Here is a 25822-nt window from a genome sequence, read left to right as displayed (position 1 = left end):
TAGCTTAGGGGTAAAATTTACTATTCCCACTCCAGAGAGTTCAATAGGTAAAGTGTTGGATAGAGTAGGGCTAAAATTTACTATTCCCAATCCAGGGAGTGCAACAGTAGGAAAAGCGTTGGATAGCGGAGGGGAATAATTTACTATTTCCACTCCAGGGAGTGCAACGGTAAGGAAAGTGGTGGATAGCGTAGGGGTAAAAATTACTATTCCCACTCCAGGGAGTTCAACAGTAGGGAAAGTGTTGGATAGCGGAGGGGAATAATTTACTATTCCCACTCCAGGAAGTGCAACAGTAGGGAAAGTGTTGGATAGCGGAGGGATAACAATTCCTATTCCCACTCCAGCGAGTGCAACAGTAGGGAAAGTTTTGGATAGCAGAGGGGATAAAATTGATATTCCCACTCCAGCGAGTTCAACAGTAGGGAAAGTGTTGGATAGCGGAGGAGATTAAGTTATTATTCCCACTCCAGCAAATGCAACAATAGGGAAAGTGTTGGATAGCAGAGGGGATAAAATTACTATTCCCACTCCAGCAAGTGCAACAGTAGGGAAAGTGTTGGATAGCGGGGTGGAATAATTTACAATTCCCACTCCAGGTATTGCAACAGTAGGGAAAGTGTTGGATAGCAAAGAGGCCACAATTACTTTTCCCACTCCAGAGAGTGCAACAGTAGGGAAAGTGTTGGATAGTGGTGGGTATAAGGTTACTATTCCCACTCCAACAAGTACAACAGTAGGGAAAGTGTAGGGGTAGAATTTACTATTCCCACTCCAGTGGGTGCAACAGTAGGAAAAGTGTTGGATAGCGGAGGGGAATAATTTACTATTCCCACTCCAGCAAAATAATTAACATTAATTAACAAACAATTAATTAATTCTAAATAACTTACCTGCCACCGTATTCCCCTATAATAACACCAATGTTGTAAAACATAACACAATTAACATAATTAATTAACAATGTATTAATTCATTAATCATAATTAAACAATTTAAAAACAAAATTAATTCACACAAATAACACTAAAAACAACAGAAAATACATTTGATAAAATACATATATTAAAATTAAATTAACTTTCTCCCTACTCCCCTATCAACCCACAACCTGCTCTTAAAAAAATAACACAAATGACATAATCAATAATTAATTATTACTAACCAATTAATAAATAAATAATACATTATTATTATTAACCATAATGAACAATATGAAATTTTAAATACATAAAAATTAAATACAAAAAAATATAATTATTATTAAAATACTTCCCACCCTACTCCCCTATAAACCCACAGCTTGCTCCTAAAAAATTAAACAATTAACGTATATACCAATTAATTATTAATAATTAACAACCAATTAGTAACAACTTAATTACCACAGTTAACAATATAAAATCTTAAATATTTATTTAAGTAACCATAACATATTAATTAATTAATTATAATTAGATTACTTCCCACCCTATTCCCCTATAAACCCACAGCCCGCTACGGAACAAAAACACAAAATTTAATTAAAAAAAATTAGTAACTTCTAAAAATTATTATTACATTTCTTATAATTTATTTACTTCCCACCCTAATCCCCTATAAAACCCACAACCCGCTATGGAACAAAAAGCAAAATTTATTTTTTTTAAAATTAGTAACTTCTAAAAATGTAACACATATATCCAAAAACAAATGCAATACTTTCACAAAAAAATATAGGACACATACATTAAAAATACACACTAAAATACATAACACTCTATAAAACAACAATATTTTTAACAACAATATTTTTGCAAACTATATTAATTACTTAGATATTTGGCAAAACAATATTACTTACCTTCAACTCGATATTCTTGACAACGATATTCTGACTGTAGATATTTTTGTATACTGATATTTTGGACTCAATATTAGTGTTAGTCGATATTTGCAACTAGATATTATGTCTGTTTACCACTGGGAACATACTCAAGAAAAAGTTAATTCAGGGGCTATCATCATCTCAACTGTTTCTATATGTCCCTACCATGTAATAAAGTTATGTGACCAAATGTCACTTAGTGTTTTTTATCCTAGCCAATGTGCTAGTGTAGCTATATTTTGGAGACATAGCACGTTTAAGGGAAATATTTTGGTGTTTTCCTTATTTAAGGAGTAGCCTGACACTGAAGCCTATTTGGAAATGATGGCAACAGCTTCGGGAATTGCTGACTCTTCCTCAGCCAAGAAGATCAAAGCATTGTCAACATAGGCCGCCAGCTTTTGAGGTCCACTGGTAAAGGGGATACCATTTATAGTAGTGCTTTCTCTGATGGAATGGCGAAGTAGTTCTATTAAAAGGAGAAATAACAAGGGGGAAGGGGGTAGAGGAGATCTTTGTCTTGTTCCGTGAGCTAAGAGAAATGTATTCACTAAGTGGCCATTAAGTTTGATATGAGCCGAAGGATTATAGTTAACCACTAGGGCCATACATATGAAACTGCCTCCTAATTTTACTTTTTTCCAAGACAGCCCTGCAGAAGGTCCATGAGACTTTGTCAAAAGCTTTCTCCACATTCAGGGCCATGGCCTTGAAGGGATCAGTTTAGCCTTTTCTATTACATGACAAAAGGTTTGAATATTGCCTGTAGTCAAACTTCTCTTTACAAAACCGGTCTGGGATGGATGTATGAGAGAGTAGAATTAGTGTACATTTTATAGTGGGGGTTGAGTTGTTCATCTCCAGCAGATCTTTATCCTCTTTCAGTATCACTACTATGTGGGCTTCAGAAACTGTCCCTGAGATTTTACCTGACGATTCAAATTTATTAAAATGGTCAGTCAAATGAGCTAATAAAATGTGTTGGTAGCATTGATAAAAAGAGGCCAGGAATCTGTCTGGCCCAGGTGCTTTCTTGGGTTTTAGGGAATTAACAGCCTTTGTAATTTCATCCGGATCAATTGCTATGTTAAGATCAACTAAACCTTTGCCCGCTAGATGGGGTAGCTTGATTGGGTCCAGGTATACTTGACAAGCTTACTGCTGAAATAGGATGGATTATGAGTTTTTAGATTCTTTAAGTGTTCAAGCTAGAAGTTTACCAGGCTTGATTTGTTCAAGAAGATTTTTGGCCTTAGTTTTAGTGGAACATACATGAGCTCTTTCACTTAGGTTTTTGTTATATTCATTTTTATCCTGGTCGTAGTGTTGGAGTCTAGAGCTAGCTTTCTGTCATGCTCCTTTTTTTTATCTGATTTCTAAAAACTTCCACCTTGTGTTGAGATTTTTGGTCTCCATATTGCTGAGCATCTCCCCCTTATAGTTGATTTCATCGCATCCCAGATTATCTCTATCTCCATATCTAGTGTTTTATTGGTTTGAATGAATTGAGAGATAGAGCGGGAGATGGTTCTCTGGTTTCTGGTTAGTAAGAACTATCTCGTTCATTCTCCATGAGCAGCTTTAGGTGGACTATAGGGAGAGGTTGATGGTATGGGTAATGCACACATGATCTGAAATGTGGATTGTCTCTATGCATTTTAAAACTTCCTTGACCTCAAAAATTGTTGAGCATGCAAGCTAAAATTAACAGCCTGCACTGTACTGTAAAACAAACTTCAAAACATTTTTTTCATTTTCAAATGACCAGTGAATCTGCTCTTGCAAGGACATCTACATATGTAGATGAGACATGGATGATGGGGTAATCATAATGCTAAATGAGTGACTATAAAGAATACATTAATGTAATGCCTGTTTTGCTTGAACTCTTCCTTTGTGAATTAGGTATATTAAAAGAACAGTATTTCACAACTTTTTTCAACTTATCCTTTATAAAACACTGTTTACACATGATCCATTTTTTTGATTATCAGACCGCTCATCCATCTTTGCCCTCACCATCAGGGCTTTTACATCCGTACATTGTACCTCTAGTACAAAGCTCTTAAGTTTTGAAAATTCTTATAAATGAGAACTAATTTGTCATACTTGTTGACATCACAGATAGTGATGTTGCATGACATTTCTTAGCAAGAACAACATGCAAAGTGACATCAATGAAAAAATAAAAATATCAAACTAATTATCAAATATAATAACACTTATACTTCACGTATGTAGTGTCAGGGTTTACAAATGTAGTAACTAAGCAGTCTAATGGTCAAAAGAAGCTCCTTCATCAACTGAATAGGGAGGAGCCTGCAGCAGAGTTCCGCCTTCAGTGGTCTGGCTCCCTGAAGCCTCTACAGCACACAAATGTTACTCATCGCACATCAGAGCTCTTGACTGAGTTGCAATTTAGAGTTCAGTTCTTAGCCATTCAGTCCAGTTGTGATTTTTAGCTTGATTTGAGTGAGATCTCACTATCAACCCCCAAATACACGAGTCTCACCATCAATGCGTTATAATTGAGGTCTCTCCCAATACTTCATGAGATGGTGTCTGGCATTCAAGTCATGTGCCACTGATGGCATTTTAGTGATATAGTCTTGATGCTTACAGATTATTAGTAGTACTGGCCTGGCAGCAGGGCCGGACTGGCTACCTGGCGTTTTGGCATGCTGCTGAGCTGGCGGCTGATTTCGTTGATGGGGACCTGTGTGTGCTGAACGAAATTTGTTTTGCTTTGTTTATTTTCGAAGCACACGCAGGTCTCCATCAACAAAATTAGCCCCCACAGCAGTGACATCAGTCCCCAGTTCGGCAGCATGCCAAAACGCCCGGTAGACAGTCCAGCCCTGCATGGCAGCAGGCACTGCCTCCATAAACTATCTCACAAGGTGGACTGCCATGGTGAACCTTTTCATTTAATGGTACTTGCTCCTTGCAGACTCGGATGGAAAAAGATAAAATGGCCACAATTCAATGTGCTTGACTCCCCTATCAATGAATGGCTGCTTTGTGGGCTAATCCAAAATGTGAATGCCAGCTCAAGACAGAAAGGGCTGAAAGTGGCTGATCTGAAGTTCTGCTCTATATATGGAGTATTTGTATTTATTATTTTTCTTTATTAAAATATTTCCAGCAAGCCAATCAAAGTGTTTTTTTATGCTGTGCCTAAAAATAGAGCAAAAAAATAGTATATGAACCTTATTTACCTTAATCTGGCCTTTTGCACAAGGATCACTGCAAACAGATCTAATAACTGTGTTTTTGGCCGACCATATTTCATCATCGTCCATTTTCAGTTCACCATTATCCCAGCTTCCAACATTAATGTAGTCGTAGTAATCTTTCCCCATTTTCTTGAAGTTCATAATCTCATACCTAATAATAGAAAATAGAATAACAATAACAGGGTTGTTTGAGCTGATTACATTAATACATTGCAAGAAAAATTGAATATTGGTTGACAAAGGATATACATTGCCCTAATGATGATAATAATATTAATGATAACAATATTAATAATAATAACAATAATAAGTTAATATAGCATTATAAAGTTTATTACATGGTCATATAAACCCTATTCTCCCTTGAGAAATGGCCTTGAGGCGCCAATGAGGGTGCTGGTCATTACATCACTCTGTCTACTGCTGCTATGCAATAACATTTCTGCCTGGAGGTTCTGTGGATTGTTGGGCTGAATATATGATTACTTTAATGGGGGAGTGGATGCAACATGGGGGAGGTTCAGAGAAATGGCAGTTCAGGAGGGGATGCGAAAGCAACAGGAGTGAGGGCTGGAGGAGACTTGAAAGCAACAGGGGAGGAGAGAGTGAAAGCAACACAGGGGTTTTAGGAAGGCAACATGGACGGTTTGGGTGAGGAGAGGTAATGGTGTGAAGCACATGGGAGAGCACAAGAGGGAGGAGAGCAACACGGAGTGCAGAGGAAGAAATGTGCACAAGGGAGACAACTCAAAAACACACACACTCTAATAAAGTGCTTCACTCAAAATATGTAAGCAGTACTTGAAAAGCAAGCAATGGCAGTAGTGATGCCAGCCAATCAAATAGACTGTAAAGAGGTAATGCACCATGGGAGGGACAAACACAAGATTGACAAGCTGGGGTATGAATAACAAGCAGGCAAATCAGTGTGACAAGGAAAGCAAACCAATGCTAAGCAATAGGAGGGCTCCAAGGCCCTTAATGTTCCTGGTGAGTCATAATATACTTCACAATAGATAGTGCATGTGCTGTCTAATAGGTTCAACCTTAAAATGGGGGACATAATTCTAGGTTGTAAAACTTGGCCATTCAGTTTACATCAGGACTTGAAATTGTTTACTTTAAACATACATAAATAACAGTTAGTATAGTAAATGATATGTATTTTTTTCCTTTGAATGAATTGGGTTTTTGGCATGATTTTACAGGTGGACAATCTGACGGGCATGTGAGTGATTAAAAGTTTAATGATTACTTTAAAATGTATACTGTGAAATTCTTTAGAATATAACTATAATGGAAAAAGCAATCCACCAGACAATAGGACACTAATGCGTTAATTCAGGTGAATAGCTCACAAAAAGTATTTATCATTCAGAGAAAAAGGGTTCAGATATCCACCTTAGTACCATATCCTAATGAGTATTTCTTGAGTTTGGGACTTTAATCAACAGTTATAAAAATACTAGGAACTTTTGTTGTAAATTGCAGATATGAAATCATGGCAGTGTTTCCTCTAACTATGGAATGCAGTACGCACTGAACAGTTGTATATTAAAACTGATCTAAATCCAGAAAGGGTATGTTTGACTTTCATGGTGCACTTGAGTTGAGCCATCAAGTAACACCTGGTGATCCAGCACTCCAAGATAAAGATGCTAAAGCACTTGACAAGTAAGCAGATGATGATGCTGATAATAATAATAATAATAATAATAATAATAATAATAATAATAATAATGGTATTATAATTAGCAGTAGCAGTACACTATTACTACTAATATTCAAAATAATATATGAAAAATCATGTAATTTTTTCTTATGAAATTTCGCAACATTCCATGAAAATTTCACAAAATTGTGCTGTTCTAGGTAAATGAGTTTTACCGGTAGCTGGCTTCAATTCCTTTGCAAAAAAAAAAGTCTTGATGGAGGTTGGCTCAGCCAGAAAATGCCTCTCAATGGCACAGACCAAGCTCCCACTACTAGCTCCTGAGACTTTGTTTTACGAGAGCAGTGCACTCAGGAAAATAAAAGTTACGCAAAATCATGTTATGCAAAATTGTGAATAATTTCACAAATTTGGCATAACAAATTTTTAAAACTTTGCACAATTTGCTATGGTAATGAACAATTTTCCTAGGCCAATACTCTATTTGTGTTACTACAACTACTACTGCTAATACTACTGCAACTAATAATAATAACAATAATTCCAATTATTATTGTCAAAATTATTATCATTGAAACGGACGACAAAACGTAATAATGTCTATTATTATGATTGTTGTCATATTTACTATAATTATTTGTAGTAGCTCTAGTAACATTAGTAGTAGTAGTAATAATAAAGTAGTAATAGTCATATAACTATTTGTAGTAGTTCTAGTAACATTAGTAATAATAAAAGTAGTAATAGTTGTATTTTTATTTGAAGCAGTTCTAGTAACATTAGTAATAGTAGTAGTTGTAGTAATAACGAAAGTAGTAATAGTCGTAACATACACGTTTCATTTATTGAAAATTCCCCACAGATATCAAGCTGTTTTTAAATATGCTATACAAATAGAAACACCACTTCTAAATGACATGTAGTTGTTCAGATTTAGTTATTTTGGAATTCCTCGTCTGTGGACTGTACAATCCAGTTACACTATTCCAAAGAGGTGAAATAATATCTACTTAGAAGTCGGTTTAGCAGAGTTCAGAAAATGCATAGAGCCTCTAAATTTAGCATATCTGCTAACCACTGAGCTATAGAAGCTAGATGAATGATCCCTTTCTTTCTCTGAACACCGGAAGTGCCTAATGGCTTGGAATGATTGTATGAAGCAGCCCTGTAATCTTGATTCTAGACAGTAAATTGATCATGGTTACTCCACTTACTTTGAATTGAGCCAACTCTAATGTTGCTTTTGTTGCCAATTAAATGGAGTTATGACTAATTATAAGTCAAGGATAGCTAAATGCTGGCAATGTATTTCAGGAAATTCATACATTACTAAATGGAGGGAAGAATTCCAAACCATTTGCAGGAAATACGAAAATGCACAAAAACAATATGTTCTTGTGAAGCTCTCAGTGTATATGAACTCCCTCCTGTGGTCTTTGGAATTATGACTATTATCCAGCATATCCTTTGGAATGTAATGTACATGTTACACCTGCTCTGCCCCCTGTGTCTTTAATCTATCTATCTTATTTGCTCCATCCAAATCTGTAAACCCATGAACTCAAGCATAATATTTCTGCCAGTTTGAGATCACGATAATCTAGGTATTTAAACTTGCTTAAAACTGATTGGCAGACTCATTTCATAATATTGTTGCAAGGAGAATTTATGAATGTATTGGTGTGTATATATAGCATACATAACTGCAGAACAACAGATTGCTGCGCTATAATGGGAAGGGCAGACAAAGGGCTTAATTTGTATGAAATTGAGGCAATTCCCCCACTGGTCCCCTGCTTCCACCACGGGCTCTGCCCTCTGCCAGCATGGGCAAGCTGAATTGCAACCAATGATCTTGTCTTCCACAACGGGAATTCAAGAGGTATTTTTCCCAATAAAATATTGAAAAATGCTGTCCAATAGTACTTTTTACAGATAAATACATAAGAAAAAAAATGGAGGGTGGGTGCTCTCACGCATCCACACATGGATCTGGGTGCATTCCCAGAGTTACCAATAGTGGTAGACCTGGGAATGCGTCCAAATGCTACGCCTCCCCAGGTGAGGCGTAACAAGGAGAAGCATCTTTATTTCTCCTGGTTTTCGCCCCTTTCTACGTGTGCTGCATTCACACATCGAAAGAGGAAAATGCCTCTGATGATTGTTATAGTGCAGGAAGGTGTCCCTTTCTGCACAAAAACAATCCTGCCTAAAACGTAGGCACCCTTGCACCATTATGCAAGGGTGTCTGCATTGGTGCTAGGTAACCAAAAGAGCGACAGCGGTAGGAAAGGACGGGAATGCGCCATATAATGTTAAATATGGCGCATTCCTGCACTTTCGCTTTCATGCAGCCCAGCACAGCAAGGTGGCTTGCTGCAATGCGCTGCATGAAAAAAATATAAATATAGGCCTCAGTGCTTGAATTGCTGATGAAGTGTGTCTCTCTAAACCAATCGATCTGGTAGTATAAGTCACATGGCCGGGCAGTCTCACACCTTAGCAAAGGGTGAAGTGACAACTTTGCTAGGCAGATTTCACTAAGAAAAGATTCTACTAAGGTTAAAGTGCAATGAGATTGTGGTGGACAGTGTACATATGTTGTGTGCTTTTTAAAAATAAAATAGTCTGCCAAGAAAAACATTTAAAAAGAAAACTGAGACGTACTCATATATATAAATATAAAATCTTGAACGGCAACTGTAAGATATATATAGAGATACCTTTTGGCAAAGGCTTGGGTCCTCTGAAGACAGGGATGCTGAATGGGTCAGTGCGCCTTTAAAAAAAGTCAATCCAGGTCATATAGGTCTGCATCCACAATTGCAAGACAGTGAGTTTTCAAATTACATAGACTCGGTAGTGGAAAGGTGGTAGGAATGACTGACCAAGGCTTGAGATGAAATAGCTCCTACTAAATTGTGCAGGAACTGACAGCTGAAACAGCAGGCACCCTAGTATAGCGAGGCGCCTAAATTGGAGAAATGCAGATGTAAAAAATTAGAGAGAGCCTGGCATCAGTCTACACCTCTTCTGGAGAAAGAGATATATAAATCGGCCCTCAACACTTGTTATAAACAGCTAAGGGCAGCTCGCCCAAGATGTCTGTGATTAAAATTCAGAATGGGGTAACGCTGCAAAGAGATTTTCAATGCAGTGAATGCATTTACCAATCCTAATGTACGACTGACCTCAATTCACCTGATCTGTGTACTGGTCTGTCCATTTGCTGTCAGGACAAGGTGAGGAAAATATATGAAGAATTTGATCAATTGCTGAGTCTACCTGTATTAATGATAGATAGACCAATCCACCTACTAGCACACTCAGTAACTTGGGAAGTGTCAAATCCAATGATTCAAGGCCAAGAGCTATTTCATAAAGTCAAATCAGAGTCACTAAAAGATCCATCCCAAGGTAATATTTTTGCCTCTTTGCCTCCTCTCTTGGTGCTCCATTTTACTGAACTATATATTTTTTCTCTAACAACAGTCAAAGTCCCAAAAATCTGAACATTTGCTTAGGTCTCACCAATTTGAAAAAAACATTAGCTGACCCAGCCAGTTTCTCCAGCTATCGGCCAATCTCTCTACCGTTATAAATTAAAGTCTTAGAGAAAGCAATTAATAGGCAACTTTTCAAATTTCTGGATGACAATCTTATACTGGATCCTTCTCAATCAGGCTCTAGGGCCGAACATAGTACCGAAAGGACTCTTGCAGTCATAGGGGGTCATTAGTATAGCGGGCAGATAGCCATCGCCCGTATGGCGGTGGCGATGTGCCCGCTAAAAACCTCCACCCGCTTAGAATTTCCCCCCCACCACATTACCATGGCGGATGGGACCCCGGCGGACGGAAAGACAGTCTGCCGGTTTTCCGCCAGTAGGCAATCCGCCCGATTGCCTACCGGGCAGAAAAGCTGCTAACATGGTGGCGGTGTCTGAGACACCGCCATCCATATTAGCATGTAAGCTGGGACATGCCTTTCCGTGGCGGCAACACCGCCACGGAAAGGCAGGCGTTTTTCACAATGGGGGCCCGTAGCGGGCCCCCAGGGATTCTGTGGGGTGCACATGGGGGGTACCTATGGTACCCCCTGCATTTCAATGTACAACTTGGCAGGCACCGCGCGGTGCCTGTCACGTTGTGCATTGAAAGGTACAACTTGCTTTTGTGGCATTGCGGCGGGCGGTGCTGTGTTACAAATGTGGGATGTGCCCGATAGTGTGGCGGGCGCATCCTAGTGTCACCAACGGGACCCCCGCACCAATGGCGGGCGGTCCCATTTTACGATAGGATGGCGGGCGGACCCATCCTAGTGATGCTTATAGACTCTATTATGTACTCCCCAGACAAGGGCAGTGGAGGGATTCTGATACTTCTTCATTTTTCCGCTGTGTTTGATACAGTATCGCATGCAGTACTCATTGGCTGATTGTCTGGTATAAGGGAGCATGGACAGGCCTTGGATTGGCTGAGAGACATCCTGAATGGAGGTAATCTCTATTCCACCTTGTAAATCCATGGTGGCTGATAACAGCTGTGAGTAACTCAGAGATCTTCCAATGAGCCCTATGCTCTTTAATATCTTTGTGCCCCCACTGACGAAGGTTGTGTGGTCGTTCAGAATTGAAATTCTATCCTATGCAGGTAACAGCTCGCTGGTATTATCTTTTGGCCAGGCGATAGACATTACTAAAATCAGATTTAGGGACCTCATGTGTGCCGTAACCACATGGATGAAACAGAGTTTTCTTTATTTGAATGGGGGGAAAACGCAAATTATGCTTTATGGAATAGCTTCTAAGGCTTGGTCTGAGGTCAGGTGAAACCTCAGCTTCACAATGTAAAGTCAGGTCAAAGCCACATGTGGGTACTGTTTTGGCATATTATGCCTTTTTAGGATTTATTTTTATGGCTACCTTTGGATTATATGAAGGCTATGCCCCAGGCCCTTATAACTAGTCGCCTGGATTAGGGAAATACCTTGCTGGTGAGTATTAATCTATCCCTTATGACACCTCTTCAGATTGTTTCAAAATTGGTGGCCCTCTTGGTCTGCCACCTACAAGTAGCTGCTAAAATTAGTCTGGTGCTAATTTCTATGCATTGTCTTCTAGACACATTTTCAAGTCTCTCTCTCTCTCTTTCTCTCTCTCTCTCTCTCTCTCTCTCTCTCTCTCTCTCTCCCTCGCTCCCTCTCCCTCTCCCCCTCCCCTTTTCCTCTCCGTCTCCGTCTCCCTCTCTCTTTCTCTCTCTCCCTCGCCCTCTATCGTAAGGCCCTGCACTGGATTGGTCTACTACATCTTCACTCCCGTATCAGATTTGATCATCCAGCCAGGGTTCTGAGATTGGCTGAAACTGCCTTGGCTGCACCCTGTAGGATTCAAACTACACATACCGGGAATGCTACTTTACCCATCTCACCCTTTACTACACTGTAACATGCTGCTGGTTCACATCCACTCTTGTAATTCATTTTCACTTTTTAAAAAGCTCCTTAAAACCTGTCTTTTTAGTCTTACTTATTTATGAGAGTCTGGTTGAGTTTGTCCCAAGTTCATAAGGTTTCAGCGCCAGGATACTCTGTATGGAGTAAGACATTTCTGCCCTATACCAAATATATGTAAACTATAAATACATATAGTATAGTATTTGTATATGTGTGTTATTAATGGCAGTTGCTACTCAGTAATTATAGTTTTATGTTTCACACCATATTTCTGCGGAAAATAGATTTTCTGGTTTGCTTATAACTTTGGTGCTGTTTAACAGATCTTGACAAAACTTTGGTTAAAAAAAAGGCTCCTCAACCTCATCTCCTTCTTGGAACATTTCCATGAAAAAACAAGAGATCCCAAAAAGTGTTTCCCCCATGAAATTTTCCATAGAAATATTAGACGCAGATACGGCCATACCTTTTGAAGAGACTTATACCATATGTGGCAATAAACTAGATCTTGGTCCAGAAAGAATGTTTTTTTTAATTTGGTGTTAGTCCTTTCAGTAGATTAGGAGAAATTAAGGTTCAAACTATATGTATATTTCATGGCGTGGAGGATCCGTGGAGCTGACAGATCCAGTTATAAGGTCTGATTGGCTGCCACCACATCACCAAAGATGTGATGGCAGCCACTTTAGGGCTCAGGGACTCAGTCCCCTGTTCTGAAAATAAGTATACAAATACATATAGGGGGCAGAGTTGGGAGTGGGGTACAACATATTTTGAATGGGGAGGGGGGTGTCCCCCCCACTGAACCTATTCCAGGCCCCATCCCATGAGGCTGATTTATTTGTGATGGCGAAGGAAGGCATGTGGCCCAGGCTCCTGAGATATGGTATAGCCACTTGGATCCCATCCCTAAAGGCCAACTCAGTGACCTCTCCCCTGAGACACCCTTGTTTCACTGCCCGCAAGACCACAGGCAGGGATGAATCCTGAGCTCCTAGCCGGCGAGAGCAGAAAGGGTCCGCTGGGTGGGAGCGCACTAATGGGGAGAGAAACATAGAATTGCTCCCACATGGAGAAGGTAGAAAGAAAAGCTGCTCCTGCCTCATCTGGTGTGGATGCTAGCAGGGGTGCCAGTAGGGCTGAGGGGTCCATGGGCCTCCTCCAACAGCCCCCAATGTAACAAATGTTGGGGGGGTGCCACAAGATGTCACAGGACACCATGGTGACAAAAATAAATAAAGGGAGTGCTGCTCGCTCATGCTCGGCCCCATGAAATTGGGCCACTTGAAGGGAGCCGGAAGGGTTGCGGGGGCCCTGGGGCTCCCTCCGCAGCACCCAACAATAAAAAAGGTGTGAGTGCCCTGGGGCACCCAAAAAAGGAATCAAAAGGAAAAAATAGCACAATAAAAGTAGTAATAAATGAGCATCAGGAGCTGCTCCTTTATTATTCATTTCTCCAGACAAGGAGCACCTTATAATGCCCACCGGCACTTTTAAGTGTTATTTCTTTTACCTGGTAGTGCCCCTAAGAGGTAGAGGGGCAGTACCAACCATTTTTTGTAATGTTGTCTGTAGCTGCAAGGAGTGCCACAGGCTTCCACCATAGCAGGTGGTTGGGCTCCAACAGGGGGCGGGAGGATTATGCGGGGTAGCTCCTGAGCCCAAGCTGTGCACTACGGAGAGTAGAACACTCACAGAGTTTGGGCGCAGAGTAGCAGGCCAGGCCCTGACTCAACTCCACACCACGCACAGCGATGAACATCTTGCTTTACATTTTAAAATACATAGAAATTCACTCAAAAAAGGTTAAAGTGGTGTTATAGTTAGGAACGGTAATAATACCTTGCTTAAAAGTTTTACAAAAAATGACATTTATTGGAAGAAAACAATGGTTTAAGGGACGTTTTAGAGCGGTGAAAATGCCAGTTAAGACATACTTTTTAAACAAACAAAACTACTGTTTTAAAAATAGAAATTCACCAGTGATAGTTATCTCATATAACCAAACCTTAGGTTATCTAAGTTATAGTTATCTCAACTAACCTAATCTTAGATCTTATTAAAGACAAGGAGAGGAGAATAATATTTCTCCACACTCCCAGTAGTCAATTTGGGTTATCATTGTAGTTCAATTTTGTTTCCTCATGTCAACGTTCTAGGCTGCTCCTCAAGTTTGTTTTTCATGACTTTCTTATTCACTTCTATGGTTTTGGAACAGAGCTACTTCAAGAGGTCAGTTATTCATCTCCAAGCAATTCTAATATTGTTTTACAATATCAGCTTGTCCCTCTCTTAAATGTGTGTTCTTCATTCTTTGTGGTCAGGGCTGGTGATATGCCAAATTGAAGTAATTTGCTTTTGCAAGATTACACAAACTCCAGCAAAATGACGCATAATCAAGCAAAATCGAAATCTGTCATTTTGCAATTTTATTTTTACACAATGGCTCCTTTTGTCAATTTCTGATGACTGAAAAAATAGTGCTAAAAAATGAAAACACAGTGGACAACAGCCACTCGCATTCGCTGTTCCCATGAGTTCACAGTAATTTATTACTGTGAATGGTGCATCATTACACAAAGTAGCAAAATTGTGTAATTTTGAGAATTTCACTGAACAAACGTAATGTGAAATTCCCAAGTTTATACAAATTAGTCAGAACACTGGCCTTTGCTCCACTGTCTGTCCATGGTGCTGCCCAATGATAAACCATGTTTCTAGCCTGGTAGTTTTTCTAACAATCCAATTACTTGACAGTTGACCTCGTGATGTAAGACAATCCATCTTTTTCTCCAATCACAACTATGCAGCTCTAAAAACACTGTTTACACAACTTACCAGTAAAAGGTCATCGTTTTCTCTGATGTTCTTTCATGGTATTGTTCAATGTATGGCCATCCTATCACACTACCCAACTGCCCTACTCTCCAATGATTATTGATCCTTTCTCCAGTGGCCAAACATATTTCTCTCTGAAAGCTTTAGACCTGTGTTCTATATCCAATGAGAGTGATGCACATAGCCATCTCTCACTGACTTCACCAATGGCCACCTACAATGAGAATATGAGGGCTAACAGTACAAATTAGGGAAATAACATTGGATAAAGGAGATAACAGAGTCACTGGATAGCACTACTCTGATTTTTCACTCTGCTGGGCACTGATGTTTACAGGTCAAACTGGGTATTTAAGGAAATAGTAGATAGTTTATAACCTGCAATGAAAGTGTTATCTATCCTTATCAGCGGAAAGGATGTACATAACTTTATCTCTATGTAACCAAGTCTCTGTGTTCTGATATTCCTGAAACTCAAACATAGGAGGCAGGGCTTGGCACTAAGAGCAATCGCTGTGCTCTTGTGAAGCTCTGCAGCAGTGGTACCATGATGCCAAGATTAAAGTGACACAGATTAACCATTTGGGGTCTTCAAGAGATCTGGTGGGCCAGGGGATCTTCTCTCAGTGAGGAAGAGCCCAATCTCTGCCCCCACATTAAAATCCTCTCCGTTTCGTCTTCTTAGGCACCACAGAACTGAACAGCTGCAACCAATGTAATCTAAACTGAGATCTCACAATGCCATACCAATACAAAGAATCAGGCGTCTGTTTGAGTAATCATCTGGTAATTTATGGCATAATCCTCACTCCCTGTCCACCCCCGTTAGGGCTGGAGCTTACCGGTTGTTAGCAATGCTTGGTGGGAACAAGCCCAGCTCCCAGGACTTCATGGTGAAGTTGTAAAGCCAGGTGGAACAAGAAGGTAAGGACCGGGGCTGGCTATTTGGAGAGAACAAGATGAAGACGGTAGAGAATGGGAATCAGGGGCTCTTTGGGCCTAAGGCAGGACATAACAAGGAGAAACCGGCACCAAGAAAAACATTGGTGTCAACAGGTGCGTTAGAAAGAGGGCTAATATTAGGCGACAGTGGGCATTTTTGAATTCTCTCCTGTCACTTGGAATGAAATCTGTGCCAGGAATTTCCATTCTTATTTTGATAGTCAGCATCAAAGGAAGTGACAGGGCCCTCACAGAGACAGGTATTCCTCACTACCAGCAACGCAATAGCTTTTGCCATCTGATAAATGATCTCTGTCGAACCACAGATGAATTCTTTACAATAATTATAAAATTGTCAAGGCTTCTACAACAACTACATGGAGTCAGGAACACAGATCCTAATGACATCACCCAAGCAGGGATAATAAGAGTGAGGCATCAGAATGTAAGCTGAATTGCAGGAATCACATGACCAAATATGAATGATACACATTGAGATCCTCCTTACGGATAATAATGCTTCAACTTTAGACTACACACACATGCTAGTTAACTTTGGGCTGGGATCATTGTCACAGGCTGAACCCTAAGATATGAGTGTCCTGGTGTCCCGCATGTTTTTTCTTTCACGGTCCATGATTCACTTTTGCCAATCCTTTCCAGGTCAATTTGACAACTTCTCCTCTCTGAAGTGACAGCCTCCAAGTCACTTTTCCCATCCAAGACAATGGCAGCGACACCAACACCATAATCAAGGAACTGGTTGAAATTAAGGTGTCAAAACACGCAGTAGATACTGCAGTCACTACAACGGCAGCTGAGGTACAATCCTTGAGAACAGCCATTGATGCCTTAAACAATTGGCTTGACACAACAGAAAAAAAGGAATTACATGCCTTGAATCGTGTATGGATGTTTTACAGGAATTGGGCCCAGACTTTGGAAACTGCACCATAAAGTGATTGATTTGGAAATTCAAAGCAGGAGAAATAAAATGAAAATTAGTTTTGTATAGCGCACTAATGCACGAAGATGTCTAGGCACTGCCTGCAGCGGAAGAAGAAATCAAGAATTAAAAGATAGTGAAAGATATCCTAACAGAAAAGAATTAGGTGGCCTTGTCTTTAGGGCCTCAGTAAAAAGAGAGAAGGCCTGTACACTTTTTCAAATATAGAGGAAGAGAGTGTCACTTTTTTGCACTACAATAAATGAATCTTTTGCCTCCCCAGTGGACTCTCTTGACCTTGGGAGTCATCACATTATAGGCCGAGGACGACCACAGGCTTCTGGATGGTTGGTACCAGATGAACTTCTGTTTCAACTAATCAGGACCTGATCCATTCAAGGCTTTAAAAGCAATGCAAAGTGCTTTGATGTCAATGCGCTTTCGGACGGGTAGCCAATGGAACGGAGCGAACCTCTTGTGAACCTGAGAGATGCTTGAGGATCCTAAGTAGCATGCGCACCACAGTGTTCTGCAGGACTTGTAGTTTATTTATACGTCTCTGCTGCAAGTTCATATATGTAATGTATTAAAATAGTCGAGGTTCGAGAGCATGAGAGCAGTGACCACCAGCTTCAGCATGTCTTGAGAAATGAATGGAAAGATCTTCCTCAGGAACTTGAAAACAAAAAAAAACTGAAGTCACAGCATTAATTTGAGAGACAATGTGAGAATCTCCAGGATCCTGGCACATCAAGGAAAAGATGACATCTTACATTTTCTGAGAAACCTTTTACCTACACTATTGAATATCAAGTTTGAACTTCCACAGGAATTTCAAAGAGTGCACAAGGAGCACATTCTTCAAGGTCAGAAACTGAATGTTCAGAGAAATCCTAGTTTGCTTTTTTAATTGATACTAACAAGCATGTCGGGCAATGTCAGCGGTGCAAAAACACAGCCCCTACACTTACCAAAATCATCAAATATATCTGACTTCAGACCTCTCCCAAGAGATTAACACAAACAGAAAAGATTCCTCAGACCACAACTACAAAAATGGAACATTAGGTATGGTCTTCTAGAGCCAGCCACAATACTGATTACTATGTACTGTCAAACTACTGAATATGAGGAGCCAGAGGATTTTTAGAGGTTTCTGGATTCCTTCCGACCGAGTGGAATGGATACAGAGACTGGCGCAGGCACTGTTGATTTGGTGAGAGAGCCAAGGAAGCCCAGGAAGAACAAGAAAGAATTGCACATAAACTAAAGATAGGATGGATGATGGCAAATAAAGAGCTAGGAGACACTCACCAACAAAGGACACATCCCAATTGCCACTGAAAGACAAAATATCATGTTAAAATGGTGAATGAATCATGGGATAACTTCACCAGTTAAAATGCCAGGTGATCCTATTACACATCCATAAAGAGGTGGAGATTGCTATGTTATTTGACCATGTATGTGTGTTATTGAGTATTAACATGGAACAAAGGCATATGTAGAAATCACTAATTCAATTATAGCAATGTCATGCTTAGAATATGTATGGTTTATTTAATGTTCATCATCTACATGCTTGGATAAATCTGGGGTGGACAGTGAGGTAGAGAGTGAGGGGGTAACGTTGGGATGAGGCCGAACCCAATTCATCTAGCAGGACTCTTTTTACCCCATAGAGCTCGATACGAGGCATTGGGGCACTAGTGATAAACAGTTCTGTTTGCATTTAAGGGTGGTACACCAGACACCAAGATAGCCACCACAACTGCTTGCCTGCAGGCTAGTGCAACATTAGGACTGAGCCTAGCACAGTTCGCATAGTTTAAGTAGTTGCTTTAGTATCTCAATGCAACGCCAAGAGACAGCCCATCCTAGCTTTTGTTCAAGTCCACTCCTTTGTCCCGCACATATTATAGGGTATAAGTACACAACCCTTTTTCCATACACTCACGGAAGATGGCCACCAAACCACTATCCATAGTGTCTCTAAATGTTAATGGTCTAGTACAATTAATAAAAAGTCAAAACATTTTTTGGGGGAGGAGCCTAGCACGCATCCAAGATGGTCGCGTGAGCACAGGGCTCCCCGGACCCTCGCTGCTCCTCGGAATTTATCCTGACTTTATCCTGACTTGGTTGACGGATTCTGGAAGATGAACGTTGGCTGAACCCTAAACTCTTTTCAGAAACCAAATTGGACCTGGGAGACCTGATCTACGGTGGCTTGAACTTTTGAGGCCCAACTGATGGCGGTGCCCGGTGCGAAGGTGAACTGTGGAGCCGGGGCATAGTTGAACAACAACGGCATCGGGGCTGTGCCAGCGGCCGCCCCATCACTTTCGGTTTCACTTTTGGATCTCTGAGTGGCTGGACCGTGGAGTTGCTTTGTGCGGCTGGGGTTATCACTTGGCCTTCGCTTGGTGCCTTTGCCTCCGCCTGATACCAGTGTGCCCACTGACTTTGATCCTCTCGCACCGCCATATTGCGGTCTCTGGTACGGCTCTTGTCTGCTTCGCCTATGCCCCCTCGCCGCTTGCTCGGTGGTCCCCTTCGGCGAGCTTGGTTCAACATGGGCGGCAGGGGGGATCCCGAGAGGCGTAAGACCAAGACATCCCTACGTGAAGGACCGGTCCAGACTAACAACATGGACCGCTACACTCAAGGTAAAGGGTCCCCTGGGACGGCCAGTGTTCTCCCGGATGACGCTGGTGGTGTTCCGTCCGTCCCTCCGGATTTGTCATTGCAGGACATCATGGGCGCCATTAATGGCATCAAGGAGACCATCGCCAAGCAGTACGAGGCCTTGGCCCGTAAAATCGACACGGTGGCCATTGATGTTACGCTAATCCGGGCGGATCTCTCTAAGACCAATGAGAGGGTTCAATCGCTGGATTTGCGGACGTCCACCCTTGGTACGGATGTGTCGGATCTGCAGACTGCTCTTGGCGACCTCAAGTTGGCCAACGACCTGATGGCCCGGCGGCTGGAGGACTTCGAGGGACGGGCCCGACGCAATAACATCCGCGTCATAGGTGTTCCAGAGACCTCCGACAATCGCCCGGTTGATCTTCTGGTTGAGGATCTCATCCTCAACCAGCTTTCCCCCACTGGCCTGAGTAAGTTCTTTGCTGTGGAGCGGGCCCATCGAGTCCCAGGCGGTCGGCCGCGACCGGGGGCTCCCCCGAGGCCTATTGTTGCAAAACTTTTTCACTACAGAGACCGAGACGCGATCCTGCAGGCCTCACGGGTACATGGCCCGGTCCGATATGAGAACTCATCCGTTAACTTTTTCCCGGACTTCACCCAACTTGTCCAGAAGCAGCGGATGGGTTTCCAGGGGGTGAAGCGCCGTTTCCGGGACCTGGGTCTTAAGTACTCTATGCTTTTTCCTGCTAGGCTCCGAGTGGAATACGAAGACCGGACCACCTTTTTTGACTGTCCTGCGACTGTGAGTGACTGGCTGGATTCTCTACCGGACCGGGGTGACTGGCCTGGGCCTTCTGGTGGTGCCGAGGGTGGCGGGCCTCTTTTGGATTGACTTTTGGTCCTTGACTTAGACATTTTGTTTGGTTCAGCTGGGTTCTACTTCTTTTGTACATTTTGTTTAATTATGATCTGTGTTGGGGGCGGGCAGGGACGGGTCCCTTTCCTCCTCCGGGGTCTTTTCGTAGAATGGGGTTGCTAGGGCGACAGGCACACTGCAAGTTGGGGTGGTTTTTTGGACCGCAGGGGTGCAGGGTGGGGGGAGTTGATTTCGGGGGGGGGTTGGGGGGTGGGAGGGCTTGTTTGGATTTGTGTTTTTTGTTTTCAAGGCGATGTATTGGCTCTGTTTCAGTCTCAGGTGTCGCGCTATGTGTTGGGGGACCCTTGATCTACTGGAGGGGATGGGGGGGACGGGCTGAGATTGATGTCTTGGAACGTCAATGGATTGGGGGATCGTATCAAGCGGGGTGTTGTGCTGCAATATTTGCGTCGTTTGACTCCTGATGTGGTTTTCTTACAGGAGACGCATTTGGTTGGTAATGTTTGTCATGCCATGAACAGGGGGGGCTACCGACTCGTGGCCCATTCCGGTTTCACCACCGGCTCTAGAGGGGTGGGCATCCTCCTACGATCTTCACTTCCGCTAGAGATCACCAGGGTTGTCCTAGACGATAGAGGGCGTTATGCGGCCCTGACTGGGAGGTGGGAGGGACAGTCCCTCTCCTTGGTTTCGGTTTATGTTCTCCCGGGCCTCCAGAACTCCACTTTCTCAGACTTGGGTCGTATGCTGCTTGAGCTTCCTGACAGTCTTTTGCTTTTGGGTGGGGATTTTAATTCGGTCGTTTCGGGAGATCTGGATCGCCACCCGCCCAGGGCCCTCCCTGCGGCCCAGGCGTGGCTCGGCGGGCTCTTGGATACCCTCGGTCTGGTGGATTGTTGGAGGTTAATGCATCCGACACAGTGTCAGTACACATTTCACTCTGGGGCCCATGGGAGTCTTTCCAGATTGGATTATTTTCTTATGCCCGCGGCCCAGACTGCCTGGATTCGAGAGGTTAAGCACCTGGCCCGGGGTATCTCTGATCATTCCCCACTGTGGTTGCTTTTTGACACCGGGACGCGGTCCGCTGGGCGGATCGCCCCTATTAACCCTTGGTACTTGCGAGACCCCAAAATTTGTGATAGCCTTGTTAAGTCGATTGATCTGTATTTTCTCGAGAATGAGGGGTCGGTGTTGTCCTCAGTGTCCCTGTGGGAAGCCTTCAAAGCAGTGCTCCGCGGGCATGCCCTATCCCAGATAGTGGAGGCTAAGAGGGTTAAGAATGAGGCGGTGGTGAAGCTGGAGACTGAAGTATCAGGGCTGGAGGCAGCCTTGGAGACGGGTGTCACTCAGGACGGGCTCCACGCCCTCAGCTTGAAGCTGTTTGAATATAAGTCTCTTGTTACTGACGCTGCTAAGACCATGTATAGGGAGCAGCAGGGTAGGTTGTATGATGCCGGGGACAAGGCGGGTAAATTGATTGCTTGGTTGGACAAGAAGGAGAGAGTGAATCGTGTGGTCCCAGAGCTTCGGGTTTCGGATGGAGTGTGTGTGACTGACCCGGGTGAGATTGTGGAGTGTTTTGCTGACCACCTCCGGGCGGTGTACTCCCCGGTATCTGATAGAGATGAGGATGACTCTCGTCTCTTGCTGCGGGATATTGCCTTGCCCGGCTTATCCGTCGAGGATCGTGAGCAGATGGAGGCCTCCCTGTCTGTCGACGAGATCGCTACCGCGATTCGTTCCCTTCGCTCGGGCAAGGCTATGGGCCCCAACGGACTGCCGATTGAACTGTATAAACTACGCCCGGATAAAATCGCGCCCTTCCTCCGTCGTATGTTTCTGGAGTCGCTCGAGCGGGGTTCCCTTCCCGACGACCAGCGTCTGGCTACCATAGTTGTGATTCCCAAGGACGGTAAGCCACGAGACCGCTGTGCCTCGTATAGGCCTATTTCCCTACTAAATGCCGAACCGAAAATCCTCGCCAAGGTCCTCGCTAATCGCTTGCTGAGAGTTATATGTGACCTGATACATCCGGATCAATGCGGCTTTATCCCGCATCGTAATACCGCTCTTAACTTGCGGCGTCTCCATGGCGTCCTCGCTAGGGCGGAGTCCTTCTCTGAACCGGCCATATTGGTTTCTTTAGACACCACGATGGCCTTTGATACCATCGAGTGGCCATTCCTTTGGGCCGTCTTGGCGAAGTTTGGCTTTGGGGAGGGATTTATTAGTTGGGTTAAGCTCCTCTATGCTGGACCAATGGCCCAGGTTGTAGTCAATGGGCGGGTTTCTCGGCCCTTCGCTCTCGGGAGGGGTACTAGGCAGGGGTGCCCGTTGTCCCCTCTGCTCTTTGCTCTCGCCTTGGAGCCGCTCGCTGCCTGGCTCCGCTGGGAGCCCTCGATCAGAGGGATCCGGTGGGCCCCGGGTTTCGATTGTATGCGGATGACATTCTTCTGTACCTCACCTCGCCGCGGAACTCGCTCAATGTGCTTTTTGATGTTCTTACTTCCTTCGGGAGAAATTCGGGTTTGACAATTAACTGGTCCAAATCTTGCGTGTATCCTATCTCCGGTGGCCTTCCTCTTTTGCCGCCTCGGCTTCCGATCCAAACATCTCAATCCGGCTTTAAATACTTGGGGGTGTACGTTTCGTTGGACCCGGCGGCCCGCTACGAGCAGAATCTCCTGTCTCCCCTCCGACGTTTGAGGGTGGATACGGTTCGGTGGTGTAAGTTGCCCTTGTCTCCACTTGGTCGCGCAGCACTGTTTAAAATGATGTCCCTTCCCAGATTTCTTTACGCACTCCAGAACTCCTTCAATATCATTCCGGCGGCCTACTTTAGGGAAGTGGAGAGTTTGCAGAGGAGACTGGTTTGGGACGGTCATGCGCGCATCGCTTTGGCAAAGCTGACTCTTCCCTGGTATGACGGGGGCATCGCGCTTCCTGACATTAAAAGGTACTATTGGGCCTCCCAGCTGGCTGCCATTAACCATGCTACGTACGCTCCTGGTTCGAACCCGGCATATGAGATGGATAAATTCCTGCTTCCCGGCGGTAACTATAACAGAGCGCTTTACTCTCGATCTGTCGGAAGGACCCTCACGGGCCCTACTAGGATTGCGGTACGGGTGTGGAAGGCGGCGAATGTAGCTGTGGGCTGGAGTGAGCGTTTAACGTGTGCTACTCCTTTATTCGCCTCAGAGCGGTTGGGAAGCCTCTGGACAACGAAAGGCTTTGAGCACTGGGATACGATCGGCATTAGCAGAGTGGGGGACCTATGGGTTAAAGGCGCGGTTAAATCCTTCGCGGCGCTTCAGAGCGAGTACGAGCTTAGTGAAAGGGAATTCTTCCGCTATGCCCAGGTTCGGCACGCCCTGCTCTCGGTCTTTGGGGAGGGGACCACGGTCCCTGTTTCTTCGCCTCTCGAGGACCGTATACTCGACGGCCACGTCCCCAACAGTACTATCTCCCTGATTTATAAAAAACTAATAAATAATCGGGCTGATCTCTTGGTGCGACTTCGGGAGGCGTGGACGGGTGATGGGGTTGAGTTGGACGGCGAGGACTGGCAGTCTGCGCTGTCCTCCCCTAAGGAGGTTGCCATCCCGGCCCGTCTCCGTCTGGTCCAGCTTAAGATTCTCCATCGTGTCTATGTGACGGGTCCCCGTTTGGTCTCGATGGGGTTTTCTGACGACGGGCTCTGTAAGCGTGGCTGCGGGCTCAGTGCCACCTTTCTCCACATCCTTTGGGAGTGCCGCGAGGTGGCGGAATATTGGCGCCAGGTGCATGATGTTATGAAACAAGTCACTGGGGTTGCTCTGCTGCCGGAGGTGCGCCGATGTGTTCTGAATGTGTGGGAGCCCAGTGACTATTGCGCGGCCCAGGCTCGGTGGGCGGCCCTTGGGAACATGATCGCAAAGAGAGATATTGCGCAGCTTTGGGGTTCCCAACGGCCTCACACCGTGTCCGTATGGAAGGAGAACATGGACTGGTGCATGTTCAGGGAGAAGACGGTGTATGTGGCTCGTGGTAAACCGGGGGCGTGGGGTAGAATCTGGGGTCAGTGGAATGTGTATCGAGGGACTATCTGTTCTCCCCCCCTGGTGGATACGTCTGAGGTTGCCTTGTCCCCCTGATCCTTGAGGGTTCCTTGCTTAATTTGTTCATCTGTGCATAGATTTGGTTTTCCCGTGGCCGCCCCTCCCTCTCATACTCCCCTCCTTTTTATTGACCACCCCAGGGTGGTCGGGTGTGGAGTTCCTCTACTGTGGTTAGACGCCCTTTCAATGTTTTTCGCCTTGCTTTTTGTTTTTCTTTATTTTTGTTGATATTTATGTAAAAAGAGTATATCCTGACGTCCCTTTTGTGCAGGCTGATCTTCTGTAACTTAGCGGAGCCCCTGTGGGCCAGTCAATGTTCTTTTTGACCTGCTCGATCATTTTGAATACTAGCGGCCGGCCCAGGAGGTTGTAGGCCCGTGCTTGTACACTTTTTCTCTGCACAATAAAATTTAAAAAAAAAACATTTGATGTTCTTATGGTCTAAACAACCAGATTTGGCTGTGATACAATAAACACACCTGACCCCTACAAAGTGCAAGAATATGAAGCGTGATTGGATGGTACATTGATACATGCATGTAGAATCGCTCAACTGCCGCAAGTACAAATAACCCCTTTAAAGCATTGGAAAAGGGGGCGTGGCCTCTTGATTCCCAAATCACTGCCACTACTTATTTTACATACATGGAAAGATGACATAGGTAGATATGTAGCCACCAAATTGAAAATACAAGATGTTAGTTATTGTGAGGTTGATATATGCGCCCGTAGGGGTTAAAATAGAACACATGATCGATCTTTCCAGATTTCTTGTGTCCTTTGGAAAAACAGAAGCAATCATAGATGGAGAATGGAACAGCATGCTAGACCTGGTGCCAACCGATTGGGTAACTCAGATCCTAGGCAGACACATAGGAAGATATTGCACGACATTATGATGGACCAGTCTCTTATAGACTTCTGGAGATTGCTCCACACAGACGAAAGAGAATAAACCTTTACATCTGGGGTACATGGCTCACACTCCAGGCTTGACTTTGGTTTACACTCCAGGAGACAATCACTAGACGACTTGCAGATACATATATTACACTGAACAGTGTTTAAGATCATGACATGACATGAGTTAGCACTGGAGTGGGAATCCTGATCACTCCCCCGAGCATTTGGCAAACAAAAGTTGCTAAATAAAGAGAACAGGCAGACAAACAGAAATTGTGTCCCTTTCTAAAGACCTACCCTCGACCTTAATGACGGTTCAGTAACCTTAGTGC

At 43.6% G+C, this 25822-nt stretch overlaps 1 protein-coding gene across 3 annotated transcripts in view; it reads right to left on the bottom strand.

Annotated features, from left to right (window-relative positions):
- The window catches only part of GRM5 (glutamate metabotropic receptor 5), a 967034-nt gene that overhangs the window by 213973 nt on the left and 727239 nt on the right, over window positions 1–25822 (bottom strand). For all 3 annotated transcript variants that reach the window (XM_085623142.1, XM_085623143.1, XM_085623144.1), the window contains exon 6: window positions 5086–5254. In XM_085623142.1, coding sequence (XP_085479268.1) covers window positions 5086–5254 — 169 coding nt within the window. The remainder of the gene's footprint in view (window positions 1–5085; window positions 5255–25822) is intronic.

Source organism: Triturus cristatus, chromosome 8 (assembly GCF_964204655.1).
Source record: "Triturus cristatus chromosome 8, aTriCri1.1, whole genome shotgun sequence".
NCBI classification, from domain to species: domain Eukaryota; kingdom Metazoa; phylum Chordata; class Amphibia; order Caudata; family Salamandridae; genus Triturus; species Triturus cristatus.
The sequence above is the reverse complement of the archived record's forward strand: the minus strand, read 5'-3'. Positions and strand labels throughout refer to the sequence as shown.